This window comes from Pezoporus flaviventris, unplaced genomic scaffold, assembly GCF_033815535.1.
Source record: "Pezoporus flaviventris isolate CSIRO_AGI_PZ_B2104156 unplaced genomic scaffold, CSIRO_AGI_Pfla_v1 ptg000026l, whole genome shotgun sequence".
NCBI classification, from domain to species: domain Eukaryota; kingdom Metazoa; phylum Chordata; class Aves; order Psittaciformes; family Psittacidae; genus Pezoporus; species Pezoporus flaviventris.
Window position 1 is genome coordinate 6305 of NW_026892574.1, and position 18737 is coordinate 25041.

The 18737-nt window shown below is 56.3% G+C and overlaps 1 protein-coding gene across 2 annotated transcripts in view; it reads left to right on the forward strand.

Moving 5' to 3' along the window:
* Nucleotides 1-14913: 14913 nt before the first annotated feature.
* Nucleotides 14914-18737, forward strand: part of RNF123 (ring finger protein 123) — a 47376-nt gene continuing 43552 nt past the window's right edge. Inside the window, exons 1-3 of one of the 2 annotated variants that reach the window (XM_061458210.1) lie at nt 14914-15184; nt 15953-16037; nt 18090-18169. In XM_061458210.1, coding sequence (XP_061314194.1) covers nt 15103-15184; nt 15953-16037; nt 18090-18169 — 247 coding nt within the window. In that variant the 5' untranslated portion in view covers nt 14914-15102. The remainder of the gene's footprint in view (nt 15185-15952; nt 16038-18089; nt 18170-18737) is intronic. The other variant, XM_061458211.1, reaches the window with a different exon arrangement.

Below are 18737 nucleotides of genomic sequence, written 5' to 3' on the forward strand. Positions count from 1 at the left end.
GGGCAATCCCTCAGGGACGCATCCCTGGCCCCACAGAGGTGCTCATTCCCGGTGGCGTTTGCTCTCTCTCCCGTCCAGAATGCATTCTGTGTCGCCGCGTAGAGGCAGATCCAGGCACGTGCGGGCCAAAACTGAGATATCGCTGGATCTGTGCTCATAAGTTTTGCCTGGTGAGTTCCTTTGGGGCTGGTTTCATCTTTGCAACGCACCTGCCCTGCCACATGCTCCTCATCTGCTCCTTGTCTCTGCTCTTCTGCAGCTTTTTGCCAGTGACCTTCTTCCACGAGGGACCGAACAGGAAGAAGAGATGGAATTTCTTCCTATAGAGGTTTATCATACAGCCAAGCTGGCAGCCCAGATGGTGAGGATCTGAGATGATCAGGGTGATTTGTGCCAGGAGAGGTGTATGGGAGCTTAGCCCAGACACCAAGAACAGAATCCCAGCCATTCCACCCAGCTCTGGGAGAGAAGTCTTGCTCCCAGCAGCTCCACAGAGTCTCCAGCACAGGAGCCTGCTCTGTCAGGTGGATCGGTGGCCTGTGATCCAGGCGGGGCCGCATCCTGCGCCCTGCCCCGAGGTGTGGGTCTGGCTGTGGAGACCCTGAGCCTGCCGCTGATGGGGGCTGCTGTGCGCTTTCCAGGTCTGCTTTGTGTGTGGCAAGAGGGGGGCCACCATCAGCTGCCAGGAGACGGGCTGCGACCGCAGGTTCCATCTCCCCTGTGCCGTGGAGGGTGAATGCGTCACCGGTTACCTCCTGCCGTACAGGTACCCCCTCTACCCTTCTCCCCACCACCGGGGAAGGACCCAGCGCTTCTCATCTCACCCATCCCTTCCCTCTTCCCCTAGTTCCTTCTGCTGGGAGCACCGCCCACAGCAGCAAGAGCTGGCGGCTCCAGAGGACGCCAACTGCCTCATCTGCATGGACCCTGTGGAAGGCAGAACCACCTATGGCACCATGGTGTGCCCAGCATGCAAACACGCCTGGTGCCACAGGGCCTGCATCCAGGTAGGAGCCGGTCCCTTGCTCCGGGCACGGCAGGCTCTCAGCAGCACCAGAGCCTCACTCACGCTCTTTCTGTTTCTCCTGCAGGGACAGGCTATGAATGCTGGCGCTTTTTCCTTTGTGTGCCCTCTGTGTCAAAATAGGAGACAGTTTCTAACAGAAATGCTCTCCATGGGGATCCGAGTCCCCGTAAGGTTGGTGTCCTCCTAGCCAGCACTGTGCCACGCCTGGACCTGCTCCCGCAGTTGTGGCCCTGCGCCGACCCCCAAGCGTAGGCTTTAGCTCCACGGAGGAGTTGGAAACAGGGTGTGGGGGGAAGAGCGGGGAGGCCCTGCATATGCCTGATGCTGGGGCAGCAGGGGCTCATCGATTTTCCTTTCTCCGTCAGACAAGCGTCGTGGGAAGACAACGACGCATACGCAGAACAGCAGCAGAGGCACGGGAGCTGCGATGCCCGGGAGTGCCTTTGTCCAGGAGGCAGGCAGGTGGCAAAGCCAAACGGGTAAGCTGCCGAAGCTGCACCCTGGGGCTCGGCACGGGATCTCTGTCTCAGCAAGGGCTCGAAGCAGAAGGGCTGAGAACAAGAGCTCTGCTGGACAATCCCATGCTGTGGGCACTTTATCCTTAGAGACATGAACCCATTTCTTTCCCCAGGCCCTGGGAGCTGTTCCTGTGCCGCTCCTGCGCTGCTGTGGGCACTCACAGACGCTGCTCGAACCTGAGAAACAGCTATGAGGCCAGCTGGGAGTGTGAGAGCTGTGCTGGCCTGGGCACCTGTAAGTGTCAAAGCACCCGGGTGCCCCTGGGCTGGGGCCAGGGGCCAGGCAAGGCCTGGCAGAGGGTGCCTGGTGTGGGCTTGGCACAGCCTGTCTGCTCCAGGAGGGCTGGGGCACCGCTCTGGCCTACCCTGCCCCAGGCCTGGGAGCCAAGCCCTTAATGTTCCTGCTTCCCCCTGTAGCCACCAGTGCCACCTCAGAGCTTGCGGGTCCCAGCACAGCCGGCCCAGCAGCATCGGGGCAGTCTCCTGGATCTCTGCAACTGGAGTTCAGCAGCCCCAGCCCCAGCAGCCGGGCAGCATCGGGCCACAGTCCGGAACCTCAGACACAGGAGACCAGCAGCCCCAGCAGCACAACAAGACAGCGGCCATCAGCGTCATCCCGTGGCTCCAGAACACGTCAAAGAGACAGCGCCTCAAGACCCACGGGGCCCGTGCGGGTGCGAGACCGCTCCCGCTCGCAACGCCGAGCCCAAAGTCCCAACACGCGGCGCAAAAGACGCCGTTAGAGCAGCCACGCGCCAGCACCACGCGCATAGAGGAGCGCACGCAGACGGGCTGTGTCGGGGCTACCCCAGCGCTCCCCAGCACGTGCTAGCAGCTCTGCAGCAGTGACAGTCAGGAGTCATCAGGGAGCGGCAGCTGCAGCACTGACAGACAGCGGCAGCAGCTCCATCCCCGCTAGCCCCACGTGGGTGCGAGACAACTCCCACTTGCAACATCGGGCCCAAACTCCCGACGCGCGGCCTGGACACCTCAGTGGCACCAACCGTGTTTCATCTCTGAGCGACCACTGTGATCCCCCTCTACCGGCACAATAAAGGTGGCCCTTCAGCTCTGGACTGGGAGATTCCAGGCTCCTTGGTTGGCTTCCTCCTCCCCTGCCTTTCTCAAGGGGCAGCATGAGGGACTGTGCCCAGAGCATTGTCCTTTCCCTAGATGTCAGCAGCACCTCCTGCAGACCGACCTCCTGCACCCACCCACCCACCCACCCAGCCGGCCTGGCCCTCCCGGCTCCCCCCCCCGACAATCATGCACCCCAGTGCCAGTGACTTCTGACACGCTTCAGCTCTGTTTCCCTCTGGAGAAGGCTATAAGTAATATCCTATCCTCATCGCCTAGGTTAGTGAGCATGGTGGCAGAGGGGCAAAGCTGGTGTTCTTTTAAGAGTTCAGTTCAGTGTCACGTCTGTGCAAAGTACTAATTAGGGTAAAACCTGCTGTTCTTCTTGTGTAAATGGAACTATCGCAACACCAAACCTCTTCACTGAACAGGTCTGTGGAGTTTCCTAATCTCATCGATGCCTCGGCGTCTACCAGGGCAGCTACCATTAGAGACCTCTAAGGAGGCTTCCTTCCTGCCCTGCAGAAAATGCAGAAAGATGTATCTATAGGTCACACAGCGCAGCGGGTTCCGCCCAGCTAGATGAGAGGAGGAGCACGGGCCCGGCTATCCACCGCACCACGCCGTTCCCGGGAGCTCGCTGAAGGATCCCGAGTGCGTGCATGCGGGCCGCTCCGATGAAGGGCGAGCTTCTACCCTGGCTAACCGGGCTTGCCGCCGAGGCACACCAAGGCCCCGCCGGCCATCACCACCGCACGGGACCGCTTACCCCACGCTTTTTAGCGGGGCCTGCTGCGATAGCATGAGGGGTAATGCTTTTAAGCTAAAAGAGGGAAGATTGAGGCTGGATGTGAGGCAGAAATTCTTTACAATGAGGATGATAAAATCCTGGCACAGGCTAACCAGAGAGATGGGAGATGCCCCGTCTCTGGAGACATTCAAGGCCAAGCTGGATGTGGTTCTAGGCAACGTGATCTAGTTGAAGATGTTCCTGCTCATTGTACGGGGGTTGCACTAAATGACCTTTGAAGGTCCATCCAACCCAAACTATTCCATCATTCCTTTTCTTCTACTCTGGTTGTGCTCCAGACACCGTTTGGCGTTTGTGCTGGTGTCGCAGGTGAATTCTTCAGGGAAGTCATCCTTGGTGGGTTAATTAAAAGGGCTTTCTTCACGATGAAGCGATGATCAAATGGTAAGGAATCGACAATTGAAGGAAAATCATAGCGTAAGCAAATGGCGATAAAATAACAGCGGAATGGTAATGAGAGTCACAGGAGTCATTTAGGTTGGAGAAGGCCATAAAGGTCATCGAGTCCAACCGTTAAGCAAACACCGCCAAGTTCACCAGGAAACCGTGTCCCTAAGCTGGCCCTTGAGTCTGCGCTTGCAGGTGGAGCAGCCGCCCCGGCGACCTGTGTGCCAAGGGCCCGTGTCACAGTGGGTGGTGTGTGGCCGAGGATGCCCGTGCCCGTGTTTGGGGTGCACGCAGGCCAGCGGTGCTGATGTCACAGAGGCCACTCTGACCGGTGCGGGGGGGGGCAGGCCTATAAAAAGAGAACGCTGGGCACAGTGCATCACTGCGACCTGGTGAGGTGCGGGGAGTAGAGGGCAGGGACAGGACTCTCGGGGGGCTGCCGAGGGAGGAAGGGGCTCCACACCGCAGGGCTCTGGGCCTGTGCTGCAAGCTCACCCGCGTCTCTCTTCTCCCTCAGAGGTAGCAGAGGAGCGTTTGGAGAAGAAGCTCCAGCACTGCCAACCTTTGATGTCTGACACCTCCGCAAGGAGCTGTAGGACACCCGACGCGATGGAGTACGGTGAGAGCAAAGTCCCCCTCCTACAGCCTGGCAGAGGGACTCCTGAGGCTGTCGGCATGGGACCGGGAGCGTTGGCAGGGGGAGGCAGGAGCTCCAAAGCCACCCTGGGGGAGGGCCCCTCCTCTCCTTGGCAAGCGGGACCAGGGCTGGGCAGTGCGCACCCTCCGGGAAACCCATGCCTGCAGGGCCCTTTCCTCTCCAAGGCTTCCAGCCATGCCCAGCAGCCAGCTAGGCAGGGACAGCTAGGCAGCCCGTGGGGGCAATCCCTCAGGGACGCATCCCTGGCCCCACAGAGGTGCTCATTCCCGGTGGCGTTTGCTCTCTCTCCCGTCCAGAATGCATTCTGTGTCGCCGCGTAGAGGCAGATCCAGGCACGTGCGGGCCAAAACTGAGATATCGCTGGATCTGTGCTCATAAGTTTTGCCTGGTGAGTTCCTTTGGGGCTGGTTTCATCTTTGCAACGCACCTGCCCTGCCACATGCTCCTCATCTGCTCCTTGTCTCTGCTCTTCTGCAGCTTTTTGCCAGTGACCTTCTTCCACGAGGGACCGAACAGGAAGAAGAGATGGAATTTCTTCCTATAGAGGTTTATCATACAGCCAAGCTGGCAGCCCAGATGGTGAGGATCTGAGATGATCAGGGTGATTTGTGCCAGGAGAGGTGTATGGGAGCTTAGCCCAGACACCAAGAACAGAATCCCAGCCATTCCACCCAGCTCTGGGAGAGAAGTCTTGCTCCCAGCAGCTCCACAGAGTCTCCAGCACAGGAGCCTGCTCTGTCAGGTGGATCGGTGGCCTGTGATCCAGGCGGGGCCGCATCCTGCGCCCTGCCCCGAGGTGTGGGTCTGGCTGTGGAGACCCTGAGCCTGCCGCTGATGGGGGCTGCTGTGCGCTTTCCAGGTCTGCTTTGTGTGTGGCAAGAGGGGGGCCACCATCAGCTGCCAGGAGACGGGCTGCGACCGCAGGTTCCATCTCCCCTGTGCCGTGGAGGGTGAATGCGTCACCGGTTACCTCCTGCCGTACAGGTACCCCCTCTACCCTTCTCCCCACCACCGGGGAAGGACCCAGCGCTTCTCATCTCACCCATCCCTTCCCTCTTCCCCTAGTTCCTTCTGCTGGGAGCACCGCCCACAGCAGCAAGAGCTGGCGGCTCCAGAGGACGCCAACTGCCTCATCTGCATGGACCCTGTGGAAGGCAGAACCACCTATGGCACCATGGTGTGCCCAGCATGCAAACACGCCTGGTGCCACAGGGCCTGCATCCAGGTAGGAGCCGGTCCCTTGCTCCGGGCACGGCAGGCTCTCAGCAGCACCAGAGCCTCACTCACGCTCTTTCTGTTTCTCCTGCAGGGACAGGCTATGAATGCTGGCGCTTTTTCCTTTGTGTGCCCTCTGTGTCAAAATAGGAGACAGTTTCTAACAGAAATGCTCTCCATGGGGATCCGAGTCCCCGTAAGGTTGGTGTCCTCCTAGCCAGCACTGTGCCACGCCTGGACCTGCTCCCGCAGTTGTGGCCCTGCGCCGACCCCCAAGCGTAGGCTTTAGCTCCACGGAGGAGTTGGAAACAGGGTGTGGGGGGAAGAGCGGGGAGGCCCTGCATATGCCTGATGCTGGGGCAGCAGGGGCTCATCGATTTTCCTTTCTCCGTCAGACAAGCGTCGTGGGAAGACAACGACGCATACGCAGAACAGCAGCAGAGGCACGGGAGCTGCGATGCCCGGGAGTGCCTTTGTCCAGGAGGCAGGCAGGTGGCAAAGCCAAACGGGTAAGCTGCCGAAGCTGCACCCTGGGGCTCGGCACGGGATCTCTGTCTCAGCAAGGGCTCGAAGCAGAAGGGCTGAGAACAAGAGCTCTGCTGGACAATCCCATGCTGTGGGCACTTTATCCTTAGAGACATGAACCCATTTCTTTCCCCAGGCCCTGGGAGCTGTTCCTGTGCCGCTCCTGCGCTGCTGTGGGCACTCACAGACGCTGCTCGAACCTGAGAAACAGCTATGAGGCCAGCTGGGAGTGTGAGAGCTGTGCTGGCCTGGGCACCTGTAAGTGTCAAAGCACCCGGGTGCCCCTGGGCTGGGGCCAGGGGCCAGGCAAGGCCTGGCAGAGGGTGCCTGGTGTGGGCTTGGCACAGCCTGTCTGCTCCAGGAGGGCTGGGGCACCGCTCTGGCCTACCCTGCCCCAGGCCTGGGAGCCAAGCCCTTAATGTTCCTGCTTCCCCCTGTAGCCACCAGTGCCACCTCAGAGCTTGCGGGTCCCAGCACAGCCGGCCCAGCAGCATCGGGGCAGTCTCCTGGATCTCTGCAACTGGAGTTCAGCAGCCCCAGCCCCAGCAGCCGGGCAGCATCGGGCCACAGTCCGGAACCTCAGACACAGGAGACCAGCAGCCCCAGCAGCACAACAAGACAGCGGCCATCAGCGTCATCCCGTGGCTCCAGAACACGTCAAAGAGACAGCGCCTCAAGACCCACGGGGCCCGTGCGGGTGCGAGACCGCTCCCGCTCGCAACGCCGAGCCCAAAGTCCCAACACGCGGCGCAAAAGACGCCGTTAGAGCAGCCACGCGCCAGCACCACGCGCATAGAGGAGCGCACGCAGACGGGCTGTGTCGGGGCTACCCCAGCGCTCCCCAGCACGTGCTAGCAGCTCTGCAGCAGTGACAGTCAGGAGTCATCAGGGAGCGGCAGCTGCAGCACTGACAGACAGCGGCAGCAGCTCCATCCCCGCTAGCCCCACGTGGGTGCGAGACAACTCCCACTTGCAACATCGGGCCCAAACTCCCGACGCGCGGCCTGGACACCTCAGTGGCACCAACCGTGTTTCATCTCTGAGCGACCACTGTGATCCCCCTCTACCGGCACAATAAAGGTGGCCCTTCAGCTCTGGACTGGGAGATTCCAGGCTCCTTGGTTGGCTTCCTCCTCCCCTGCCTTTCTCAAGGGGCAGCATGAGGGACTGTGCCCAGAGCATTGTCCTTTCCCTAGATGTCAGCAGCACCTCCTGCAGACCGACCTCCTGCACCCACCCACCCACCCACCCAGCCGGCCTGGCCCTCCCGGCTCCCCCCCCCGACAATCATGCACCCCAGTGCCAGTGACTTCTGACACGCTTCAGCTCTGTTTCCCTCTGGAGAAGGCTATAAGTAATATCCTATCCTCATCGCCTAGGTTAGTGAGCATGGTGGCAGAGGGGCAAAGCTGGTGTTCTTTTAAGAGTTCAGTTCAGTGTCACGTCTGTGCAAAGTACTAATTAGGGTAAAACCTGCTGTTCTTCTTGTGTAAATGGAACTATCGCAACACCAAACCTCTTCACTGAACAGGTCTGTGGAGTTTCCTAATCTCATCGATGCCTCGGCGTCTACCAGGGCAGCTACCATTAGAGACCTCTAAGGAGGCTTCCTTCCTGCCCTGCAGAAAATGCAGAAAGATGTATCTATAGGTCACACAGCGCAGCGGGTTCCGCCCAGCTAGATGAGAGGAGGAGCACGGGCCCGGCTATCCACCGCACCACGCCGTTCCCGGGAGCTCGCTGAAGGATCCCGAGTGCGTGCATGCGGGCCGCTCCGATGAAGGGCGAGCTTCTACCCTGGCTAACCGGGCTTGCCGCCGAGGCACACCAAGGCCCCGCCGGCCATCACCACCGCACGGGACCGCTTACCCCACGCTTTTTAGCGGGGCCTGCTGCGATAGCATGAGGGGTAATGCTTTTAAGCTAAAAGAGGGAAGATTGAGGCTGGATGTGAGGCAGAAATTCTTTACAATGAGGATGATAAAATCCTGGCACAGGCTAACCAGAGAGATGGGAGATGCCCCGTCTCTGGAGACATTCAAGGCCAAGCTGGATGTGGTTCTAGGCAACGTGATCTAGTTGAAGATGTTCCTGCTCATTGTACGGGGGTTGCACTAAATGACCTTTGAAGGTCCATCCAACCCAAACTATTCCATCATTCCTTTTCTTCTACTCTGGTTGTGCTCCAGACACCGTTTGGCGTTTGTGCTGGTGTCGCAGGTGAATTCTTCAGGGAAGTCATCCTTGGTGGGTTAATTAAAAGGGCTTTCTTCACGATGAAGCGATGATCAAATGGTAAGGAATCGACAATTGAAGGAAAATCATAGCGTAAGCAAATGGCGATAAAATAACAGCGGAATGGTAATGAGAGTCACAGGAGTCATTTAGGTTGGAGAAGGCCATAAAGGTCATCGAGTCCAACCGTTAAGCAAACACCGCCAAGTTCACCAGGAAACCGTGTCCCTAAGCTGGCCCTTGAGTCTGCGCTTGCAGGTGGAGCAGCCGCCCCGGCGACCTGTGTGCCAAGGGCCCGTGTCACAGTGGGTGGTGTGTGGCCGAGGATGCCCGTGCCCGTGTTTGGGGTGCACGCAGGCCAGCGGTGCTGATGTCACAGAGGCCACTCTGACCGGTGCGGGGGGGGGCAGGCCTATAAAAAGAGAACGCTGGGCACAGTGCATCACTGCGACCTGGTGAGGTGCGGGGAGTAGAGGGCAGGGACAGGACTCTCGGGGGGCTGCCGAGGGAGGAAGGGGCTCCACACCGCAGGGCTCTGGGCCTGTGCTGCAAGCTCACCCGCGTCTCTCTTCTCCCTCAGAGGTAGCAGAGGAGCGTTTGGAGAAGAAGCTCCAGCACTGCCAACCTTTGATGTCTGACACCTCCGCAAGGAGCTGTAGGACACCCGACGCGATGGAGTACGGTGAGAGCAAAGTCCCCCTCCTACAGCCTGGCAGAGGGACTCCTGAGGCTGTCGGCATGGGACCGGGAGCGTTGGCAGGGGGAGGCAGGAGCTCCAAAGCCACCCTGGGGGAGGGCCCCTCCTCTCCTTGGCAAGCGGGACCAGGGCTGGGCAGTGCGCACCCTCCGGGAAACCCATGCCTGCAGGGCCCTTTCCTCTCCAAGGCTTCCAGCCATGCCCAGCAGCCAGCTAGGCAGGGACAGCTAGGCAGCCCGTGGGGGCAATCCCTCAGGGACGCATCCCTGGCCCCACAGAGGTGCTCATTCCCGGTGGCGTTTGCTCTCTCTCCCGTCCAGAATGCATTCTGTGTCGCCGCGTAGAGGCAGATCCAGGCACGTGCGGGCCAAAACTGAGATATCGCTGGATCTGTGCTCATAAGTTTTGCCTGGTGAGTTCCTTTGGGGCTGGTTTCATCTTTGCAACGCACCTGCCCTGCCACATGCTCCTCATCTGCTCCTTGTCTCTGCTCTTCTGCAGCTTTTTGCCAGTGACCTTCTTCCACGAGGGACCGAACAGGAAGAAGAGATGGAATTTCTTCCTATAGAGGTTTATCATACAGCCAAGCTGGCAGCCCAGATGGTGAGGATCTGAGATGATCAGGGTGATTTGTGCCAGGAGAGGTGTATGGGAGCTTAGCCCAGACACCAAGAACAGAATCCCAGCCATTCCACCCAGCTCTGGGAGAGAAGTCTTGCTCCCAGCAGCTCCACAGAGTCTCCAGCACAGGAGCCTGCTCTGTCAGGTGGATCGGTGGCCTGTGATCCAGGCGGGGCCGCATCCTGCGCCCTGCCCCGAGGTGTGGGTCTGGCTGTGGAGACCCTGAGCCTGCCGCTGATGGGGGCTGCTGTGCGCTTTCCAGGTCTGCTTTGTGTGTGGCAAGAGGGGGGCCACCATCAGCTGCCAGGAGACGGGCTGCGACCGCAGGTTCCATCTCCCCTGTGCCGTGGAGGGTGAATGCGTCACCGGTTACCTCCTGCCGTACAGGTACCCCCTCTACCCTTCTCCCCACCACCGGGGAAGGACCCAGCGCTTCTCATCTCACCCATCCCTTCCCTCTTCCCCTAGTTCCTTCTGCTGGGAGCACCGCCCACAGCAGCAAGAGCTGGCGGCTCCAGAGGACGCCAACTGCCTCATCTGCATGGACCCTGTGGAAGGCAGAACCACCTATGGCACCATGGTGTGCCCAGCATGCAAACACGCCTGGTGCCACAGGGCCTGCATCCAGGTAGGAGCCGGTCCCTTGCTCCGGGCACGGCAGGCTCTCAGCAGCACCAGAGCCTCACTCACGCTCTTTCTGTTTCTCCTGCAGGGACAGGCTATGAATGCTGGCGCTTTTTCCTTTGTGTGCCCTCTGTGTCAAAATAGGAGACAGTTTCTAACAGAAATGCTCTCCATGGGGATCCGAGTCCCCGTAAGGTTGGTGTCCTCCTAGCCAGCACTGTGCCACGCCTGGACCTGCTCCCGCAGTTGTGGCCCTGCGCCGACCCCCAAGCGTAGGCTTTAGCTCCACGGAGGAGTTGGAAACAGGGTGTGGGGGGAAGAGCGGGGAGGCCCTGCATATGCCTGATGCTGGGGCAGCAGGGGCTCATCGATTTTCCTTTCTCCGTCAGACAAGCGTCGTGGGAAGACAACGACGCATACGCAGAACAGCAGCAGAGGCACGGGAGCTGCGATGCCCGGGAGTGCCTTTGTCCAGGAGGCAGGCAGGTGGCAAAGCCAAACGGGTAAGCTGCCGAAGCTGCACCCTGGGGCTCGGCACGGGATCTCTGTCTCAGCAAGGGCTCGAAGCAGAAGGGCTGAGAACAAGAGCTCTGCTGGACAATCCCATGCTGTGGGCACTTTATCCTTAGAGACATGAACCCATTTCTTTCCCCAGGCCCTGGGAGCTGTTCCTGTGCCGCTCCTGCGCTGCTGTGGGCACTCACAGACGCTGCTCGAACCTGAGAAACAGCTATGAGGCCAGCTGGGAGTGTGAGAGCTGTGCTGGCCTGGGCACCTGTAAGTGTCAAAGCACCCGGGTGCCCCTGGGCTGGGGCCAGGGGCCAGGCAAGGCCTGGCAGAGGGTGCCTGGTGTGGGCTTGGCACAGCCTGTCTGCTCCAGGAGGGCTGGGGCACCGCTCTGGCCTACCCTGCCCCAGGCCTGGGAGCCAAGCCCTTAATGTTCCTGCTTCCCCCTGTAGCCACCAGTGCCACCTCAGAGCTTGCGGGTCCCAGCACAGCCGGCCCAGCAGCATCGGGGCAGTCTCCTGGATCTCTGCAACTGGAGTTCAGCAGCCCCAGCCCCAGCAGCCGGGCAGCATCGGGCCACAGTCCGGAACCTCAGACACAGGAGACCAGCAGCCCCAGCAGCACAACAAGACAGCGGCCATCAGCGTCATCCCGTGGCTCCAGAACACGTCAAAGAGACAGCGCCTCAAGACCCACGGGGCCCGTGCGGGTGCGAGACCGCTCCCGCTCACAACGCCGAGCCCAAAGTCCCAACACGCGGCGCAAAAGACGCCGTTAGAGCAGCCACGCGCCAGCACCACGCGCATAGAGGAGCGCACGCAGACGGGCTGTGTCGGGGCTACCCCAGCGCTCCCCAGCATGTGCTAGCAGCTCTGCAGCAGTGACAGTCAGGAGTCATCAGGGAGCGGCAGCTGCAGCACTGACAGACAGCGGCAGCAGCTCCATCCCCGCTAGCCCCACGTGGGTGCGAGACAACTCCCACTTGCAACATCGGGCCCAAACTCCCGACGCGCGGCCTGGACACCTCAGTGGCACCAACCGTGTTTCATCTCTGAGCGACCACTGTGATCCCCCTCTACCGGCACAATAAAGGTGGCCCTTCAGCTCTGGACTGGGAGATTCCAGGCTCCTTGGTTGGCTTCCTCCTCCCCTGCCTTTCTCAAGGGGCAGCATGAGGGACTAGGCCCAGAGCACTATCCTCTCCAAGGGGTTGGCAGCCCCTTCCCCAGACTTTCCTCTTCGCTGGTCGCCCTTGGCTGGCTGCCAGCGCCTTGGCTGTGGGTTTCGGGCCTTGTGCGCCTCGCAGCCGGCTCAGTTTTCTGCTGCACGTCCGCACCCTGTCCTGTTACCCGGGCTCTGTCCTCGAGCCCTCAGCACCTTCCACACCGCAGCGCGCCCAGCGGGGCCTCCTGTCTCCCGGCAACGCGTGCTCCGCCCGCCCTTCCGCCCGTCCGCACGGCACGGCCCTCGCGGCTTTCCGTAGACCCGCGTTGCGGCGGGGTTGCCGCGGCGGGGCTTTTGGTGAGTGGGGCGGGCAGCGGGCCTACCCCTTTCCTGCCGGTTCCTGTCCCCCCTGCGCCCGTACCTATCCCCGCCATTGCGGGTCCCCGCTGGGCCCTGCCGGGGGCTGCTTTTGCAGCCACATGTTTCGGGCAATGGTCGATCTCGGGGGGTGTCGTGCGGTGTTGGGGGGGGGGACACATCATTTCTGGTTTCGGAGGTTGTCGCCAGGTGTGGGGGCTCCCCCGGGTCGTGGGTGTGCGTTTGTGGGCATGGAGAGTGCTGCCGGGGCTGAGGGGTGTCTGTGGCTGCCGGCTGCCAGGTTTAGGGGTGTCTCTGGGTTTGGGGGTGTTGGTGGGCTTGCAGCGTGCTGCAGGCTTCAGGGATGCTGCCGTGTGTGGGATGTTCCTGGGTTTAGAGTCGGTTCCTGGCTTTGGTCACTACTGCCCAGTATTTGTGGTTTGGGGGTGCTGCCAGGCTGAGGGTGCCACAGAGCTTGTAGTTTACACGGAGCAGGTTTCCGAGCTGGCTCCCGGATGGCTTCTCCCCTCTGCCCTGCGAGAGTGGGAGGCCTCGGTCACCAGCTGCTGGACAAAGCTGTGTTTTCTGGCCCAGCTTCTCAGCCTCCTCACCTGCCTCCACTCAGCTCAACTTAAGGTCTGGCTTTCCCTGTGTTGTCTGTTGTGTCCTCCTGCTGGAAACTGCTTTCTGTTTGTTGCCCAGATGAGGGAGTTTAACCCGCAGCCAGGCTCAGAGCTGGGTGTCTTTGCTGGAGCTGCCGGGGCCGATTTTGTGAATTTTACATGGCTCTAATGTGTGTTCCCCCAGTCTGCCCTTTCTCTGACCTGTTGAAGCCAGCTCCTGCACCAGCCAAAAGAAACCCAAACCCTGGAAGTGCAGCAGTGCCAGGAATGCCCCTTGTATGGTGCCAGTGTGGCCATGATTTGCTCTCTGCCTGGGCATTCAGGCTGTGTGAACAGCGTGGGTACCGAACTGGCTGCCCTTGGGAAGAGCTGGTAGCGCTCCTTGCTACCCCTCAGGTGTTTTTAACTTGTCCTGACAGAGGTGAAATCACATCTGTCACATTTAAGGTACTTATAGGATAGCACATGTTGTACTGTCTGCTCTGCTTTAGTATTAAATGATGTGTTTCTGTTTATAGTTTAATTGTTCTCTTGCTTGTTTTGGGTCTCTGATGCCCATCAGTCAGGGCCATTGATCCTGTCTGGTATTTGCTTTGCTCCTGTATAGCCTTGACAGTGGAACAGGAGGGACGCTGAGCAGTGCTGCAGTTGGATGCTGTGGTGGCCCTGAGGAAAGGGGTTTTGGTAAATGCTCTCCTGGGTCTAGCTGAAACTCAAGCGATCTTCTGCCAGTGGAGCTGCCGAGGCACTTTTGTCACTTCACGAGTTCACTAACTTTTCTTGGGTTCAGCTTAGCTTCAGCTCTGTTTGAGATTGCCAGCAAGCCTTTAATTGTGGCAGCCTTTGCTCCTGTTGCATCTTCCTGTTGGTCTGCATGCCACAAAGCATTTTGTCAGCAGCTGTCTAGTGATTGAGAGACTTCTCATGATGGTCGGCTGCTGAGGCAGTCAGGAACATGAGAGGGGTGTAACATAACCTTCTGAAGCTGGGTGGAACTAGCACCTTGAATTTATTCTTTCTGTCCTGACGCATGATGTCAGATCAGCTCTGATAGCTTACTTTGCATTCCCGTGATACCAGGAAGGGTCATGAATCTTTAGTCTCATGGTAGGTTTTCGGCTGTAAACCCTTCTGTGTATTTCTACAAGCGTCTGCTTTTGTCCATAAAAAAGCATCAGCTGGGCCTTTGGTTTTGTAGTCAGTGGCATTGTTTTGTAGTCCAGTTCATCCAGCTTATATCAAGTTAGGTATGAGGAAGAAGCTCTGTACTGTGAGGGTGGTGAGGCACTGGGTCAGGTTGCTGAGAACAGTGGTAAATGCCCCATCCCTGGCAGTGGTCAAGGCCAGGTTTAACAGGGCTTGGAGCAGCCTGATCTAGTGTGAGGTGTCCCTGTTTGTGGCAGGGGGTTGGAACTGGGTGAGCTTTAAGGTGTTTTCTAACCCAAACCAGTCTGTGATTCTGTGATTCTGTGATCTGCATTTGTCTCATTCCTTCTCCCTCTCTCTCCGTTTTTGGTAGCATAATAATCTATCTGTTAAACAGAATATTAACCAGGTGCATGTGTCTCTCTTAATAGAGTGGGAGAGGAAGGCAGAGTTGTCTCATCAGGACATGAGTAGCAGTGCCATGCGGTGACCAGTTGTGGTGGTGTTTGGCAGCTGTGGTACCTGCGGCCCTGTGCTGGCTCAGTGGTTCTAGCTCAACCTTGGTGCAGAGGTTGCCTCTTTCTGGCCTGGTTCTGCCTGTGCCCTTGGTTGAAGTCGTGTCTGTGTTGTTGTCTGGAGTGTGGCTTCATACGTTGTTCTGCTTTGGGAAGATTTTGGGTTGTTGGATGGGTGGGGCTGAGGGCAGAGTTGGCAGTTAGTTGGCTTTGGTCTCCTGTATGATGATGTCAGTGCAAGGACTTTGGCTATATTTTGACTTATCCCTGCTGTTAAATCCAGGTACATCAGCATCCGAGAAAGGAAGAAGACTAAAGGCAGCATCCTCCCCAGACAGTTCTATTCTAGGCTTCTGTCTGTCTTACATCCACTCTGGGAGTGGTGCCTGTATAGAATGACGTCAAAAGGTGCTGGAACTTCTTTCTCGAGGAAGAACTACAGGCTGAGCACCGAGCCAGAGAAGTCCAAGGTTACAGGTATGGGCCTGTATGTGCTGGGTAAAAGCAGGACCGCTGTGGACCCGGTGAGCAGCCCTTGCCTCACTTGAGATCAGCTGCCTTCCAGTTGCAGTTACCTTGCTGATGTGAGGTGTGGTGAAGCTGAAACTGAGTAAGTTCGTGAACTGAGATTTTGGGAGGGACATTCCTGTAGTAACAAGGACTTCAAAAAGTCCTGTCATGGTGCTGTTTCTTTGACACACAGCCCTGTCTTGTGAGGCTGGAGAATGTGTTGTTGCCTGCCTTCATCCATCTGATTTTGGGAGTTCCCCTTCCAGGATGAACAGCTTGTCAAGTTCTCATATTAATCCTTTTCTGGGAAATTTTGGTACCTGCTAGGCAGTCTGTTTTCTCTTGGACTCACCAATCCCTCAGAATTGTGCTTATGAGACCACAAATCTGTCAAAGGAGACCACAGATTTGAGGGCACTGTTGCACCAGTGGGATTCCTGAGGATGTAGTTCCACTTGTGGGGACCAACTTAGAGCCTCCCATTTGCTATAGTAGAGCAGCTCAAATTGGAAAGAGCCCTTGTTGAGGAGATGTGCCCGATAAATGCAGACTCCGGGGCTGCTGGTGAAGACAGTGAGATGAGAACTGACTTCTTGAAGCTGTGTTTTCCACTGTGTTATCTGCAAACTTGAATATGATTTTCCCATAGTTACCAGTTTCTTGCTTACAAGTGAAACTAATGTTTGAGTTTGCCTCCTGCCTCCCTCAGCTCATTTCCTTCCTGTTTTTCCCAAGGGATCGTGAACAGTAGGCTGCTGAATGATTACCTGCATTGTGTCTTTACCAGTGCTGATGGGAACCAGCCTGCAGCTGCTTACAGGTATTGGACTTCTCATTCACTAGATAGCAAGTGATGCTGTATCAGTGCCCAGCTATATACAGCACTGTGGTGGAAGGAAAGGTATTTTAGTGCCACACAGTGATATTTGTTATGAGCACAGCAGCCCTGAGGTATAGAAATGATTCTTGGGTTTCATCTTTTAATAGCTTTTTCAAATTGCGGGGCTTGCTAGGAAGGATTCTTCAGATTTGTTTTTGCATGAAAAAAACCCAACCCATACACAAAGTCTCTAGGCAATTTTCCTGAGATAAACAGGCAGATAGGCATTCACTTGATTGTTTCTGTTCTGTCTTTACTTGTAAGGAAGTACAAAATGCCCAGGCTCTAGGTACAAGAATGAAAAACAGGTTGTCAGTGCCCTGTAAACTAAAGTCAAGGCTATTACTGATATATAGAATACCATGCATTTCTCAGGCTGTGGAACTGTTGGTACTTTTATTATTAGGAGTCAGCAAAGGAAAAGAATCACAAAATTCCTGTTTAGTGTCTGTTTTCTTTTACTTGTTTTCAGTTCTTCACCTTGTAGGCCAGAAACTTGTAGCTTTGGATGAGAAAAATTTCCCTTGCATTTAGCTGCTTTGCCTGAGGCAAGTCAGACAGGTTCAGGGAAGGCAGAGCAAGGTAGGCCTGTTGTTCCTGCTGGTTGGCTGTGCTGCAGAGTGGCTGGGCTCACATTCCAGGGGCTATACTTAGTACTGCCAGCTCAAATGTGAGCTCAGAGCTGCTAAAAATAGCTGTTGGCCTTCTCCACTCTTGGAGAGCGAGGCTTATGGCAGGGGTTTGCCACAAGCTCTCCTGCCAGCTGGAATATTCCATCTGCCTGAGTGTTTTGGTTTTCAGTATTTTGAATTTCTTTCCCTGGTGATTAATGTCTTGAAAGCTCAGAACTGATAGTTTGTTGGATTGGTCTCTCGCTTTCTGTTTTCTTTCCTTTCTTCCTTCCAGCCTATTGCCTAGACTTGGCTATTTGGTAGAAAGGCCAGTAGCAGTCAAATAGGTCTTGAAATAACATTTGCCATATGAGAGAAATTTTATTGTATGACATCTTGTCTTCAGAGGCCTAAATTCCTCACAGAGGAGCTCATTGCAGACATCTCTCTGGCTAGCTCTTCTCCTTCCAGAACTCCTGCTCCATGCTAGCTTCTGATGAAACTGCTCCATGGAAGGCACCCTCTCTCATGGCAACCCAAACTGATTTTTTGATTCCACTTCTGTGCATCTTCACATCCATCAGGCTTTCAAAAAGTCTCTCACCACAGTCTTAGGAAAAGCTCTAGTCCTGCAGAAGTGGGACATTGTTCCACAGATGGAAGTGTAAAGTGATGTATTGAAAGGGGAACAGCCTCAATATTGTGAATAAAATGGTGGGCCCTGGGCTGATCTTTACTACAGTGGAATGAGATTGGCATGACATACTGTCAGGAAAAGAAAATAGGAAGTCAGGAATTGTTAGGAAAGGGATAAGGAGAATCATCATGAGTAAATTTGTGGTTTACCCTCATCTCGAGTACCATATCATTTTCGTCTTGCCAGATTCAAAAGGGTATTTTCATGCTGCAGGGGTTTTGAGGAAGGATGAGTCAGGTGTCTAGGATGGCTCTTTTACAAGGAACAGCTAAATGAACTAGCCTTGAAGACAAAGAACTAGACGAGGGCAGTATGAGAAAGTACTCTAAAGTAGTGGCCCAGAGAGGGTGCATGAGAGAATTCTCAGTATGCAAACAAAATTGTTCTGGCTGTTGCCCAAGCATGCTTTCTTACTGCCACAAAATACTCCTGAGCAAACTGAAGACTCTAAGATTCTTTGTTAGCTGCTTTGCTTGTTCCTGCTATATTGAATCCTCAGTTCACTTATTGCCCCGATGTGGTGAGCAGCAAATTCCCCTGATTCGTCACAAGAAATACAGATCAATGGAACTTCCAGTTCATGTCTCACAGCACAGGACTGTGTGGTCATGTGTGTGGGCTGCAGCTCTTTAAAACTTGGAGACAGAGTTTTCTGAATAGCTCCTGTGCATGTGTATTCCCCAGAAAACACCTGACGTTCCAGAACCTGCAGGAGCACCTTGACTGGTTGCTAGCAGAGAAGAGTGGCTCTGAAGACAGTCGAGGTAGGAGACACCGAGTGTCTGGTTTGCACTTTCTGCTTGTACTGCTTAGTTGGGAGGACAAGTTGTATCATGAAAGGCAGTTCTCTGAGTGAGCCTTGTTCTGCTCTCCTGTGCTCTAATTTACTGTACCTTTAAATCCTGCCTGTGAGGGGCTCATCAGCCATCCTTGGAGCAGGTATGCTGGTGGAAGCAGGGGGTGTATTTTCAGGTGAAAATGCCTGGAAAAACAGTTTGGGGACAAATGTTGAAGGTATTTCACTGGTAATGAGAAGCAGAGCCGTTGCTGTGACCAGCAACATGCAGCGTTTTCCTCAGTGGGAAATGCAGAGGCTTGTTGACAATTGTACATATTGGTCTCCACTGTAAGTATTCCCTTTAGGCCTCAGGCTGTTGCCTGTATTCTTGCTAGCATCCATTTCCCTGAATGAGTCAGGATGTGGCAGGATACAACCTGGCTCCTCTCTTAAAAAGAACTTTTCTTGCTGGCTTCAATCAAAGTGTGATATGTTGGCGAAATATTTGGCTCAGAGTTTAGTTTGGTCTTTAAATTTTGCCAAAGTAAGATTTT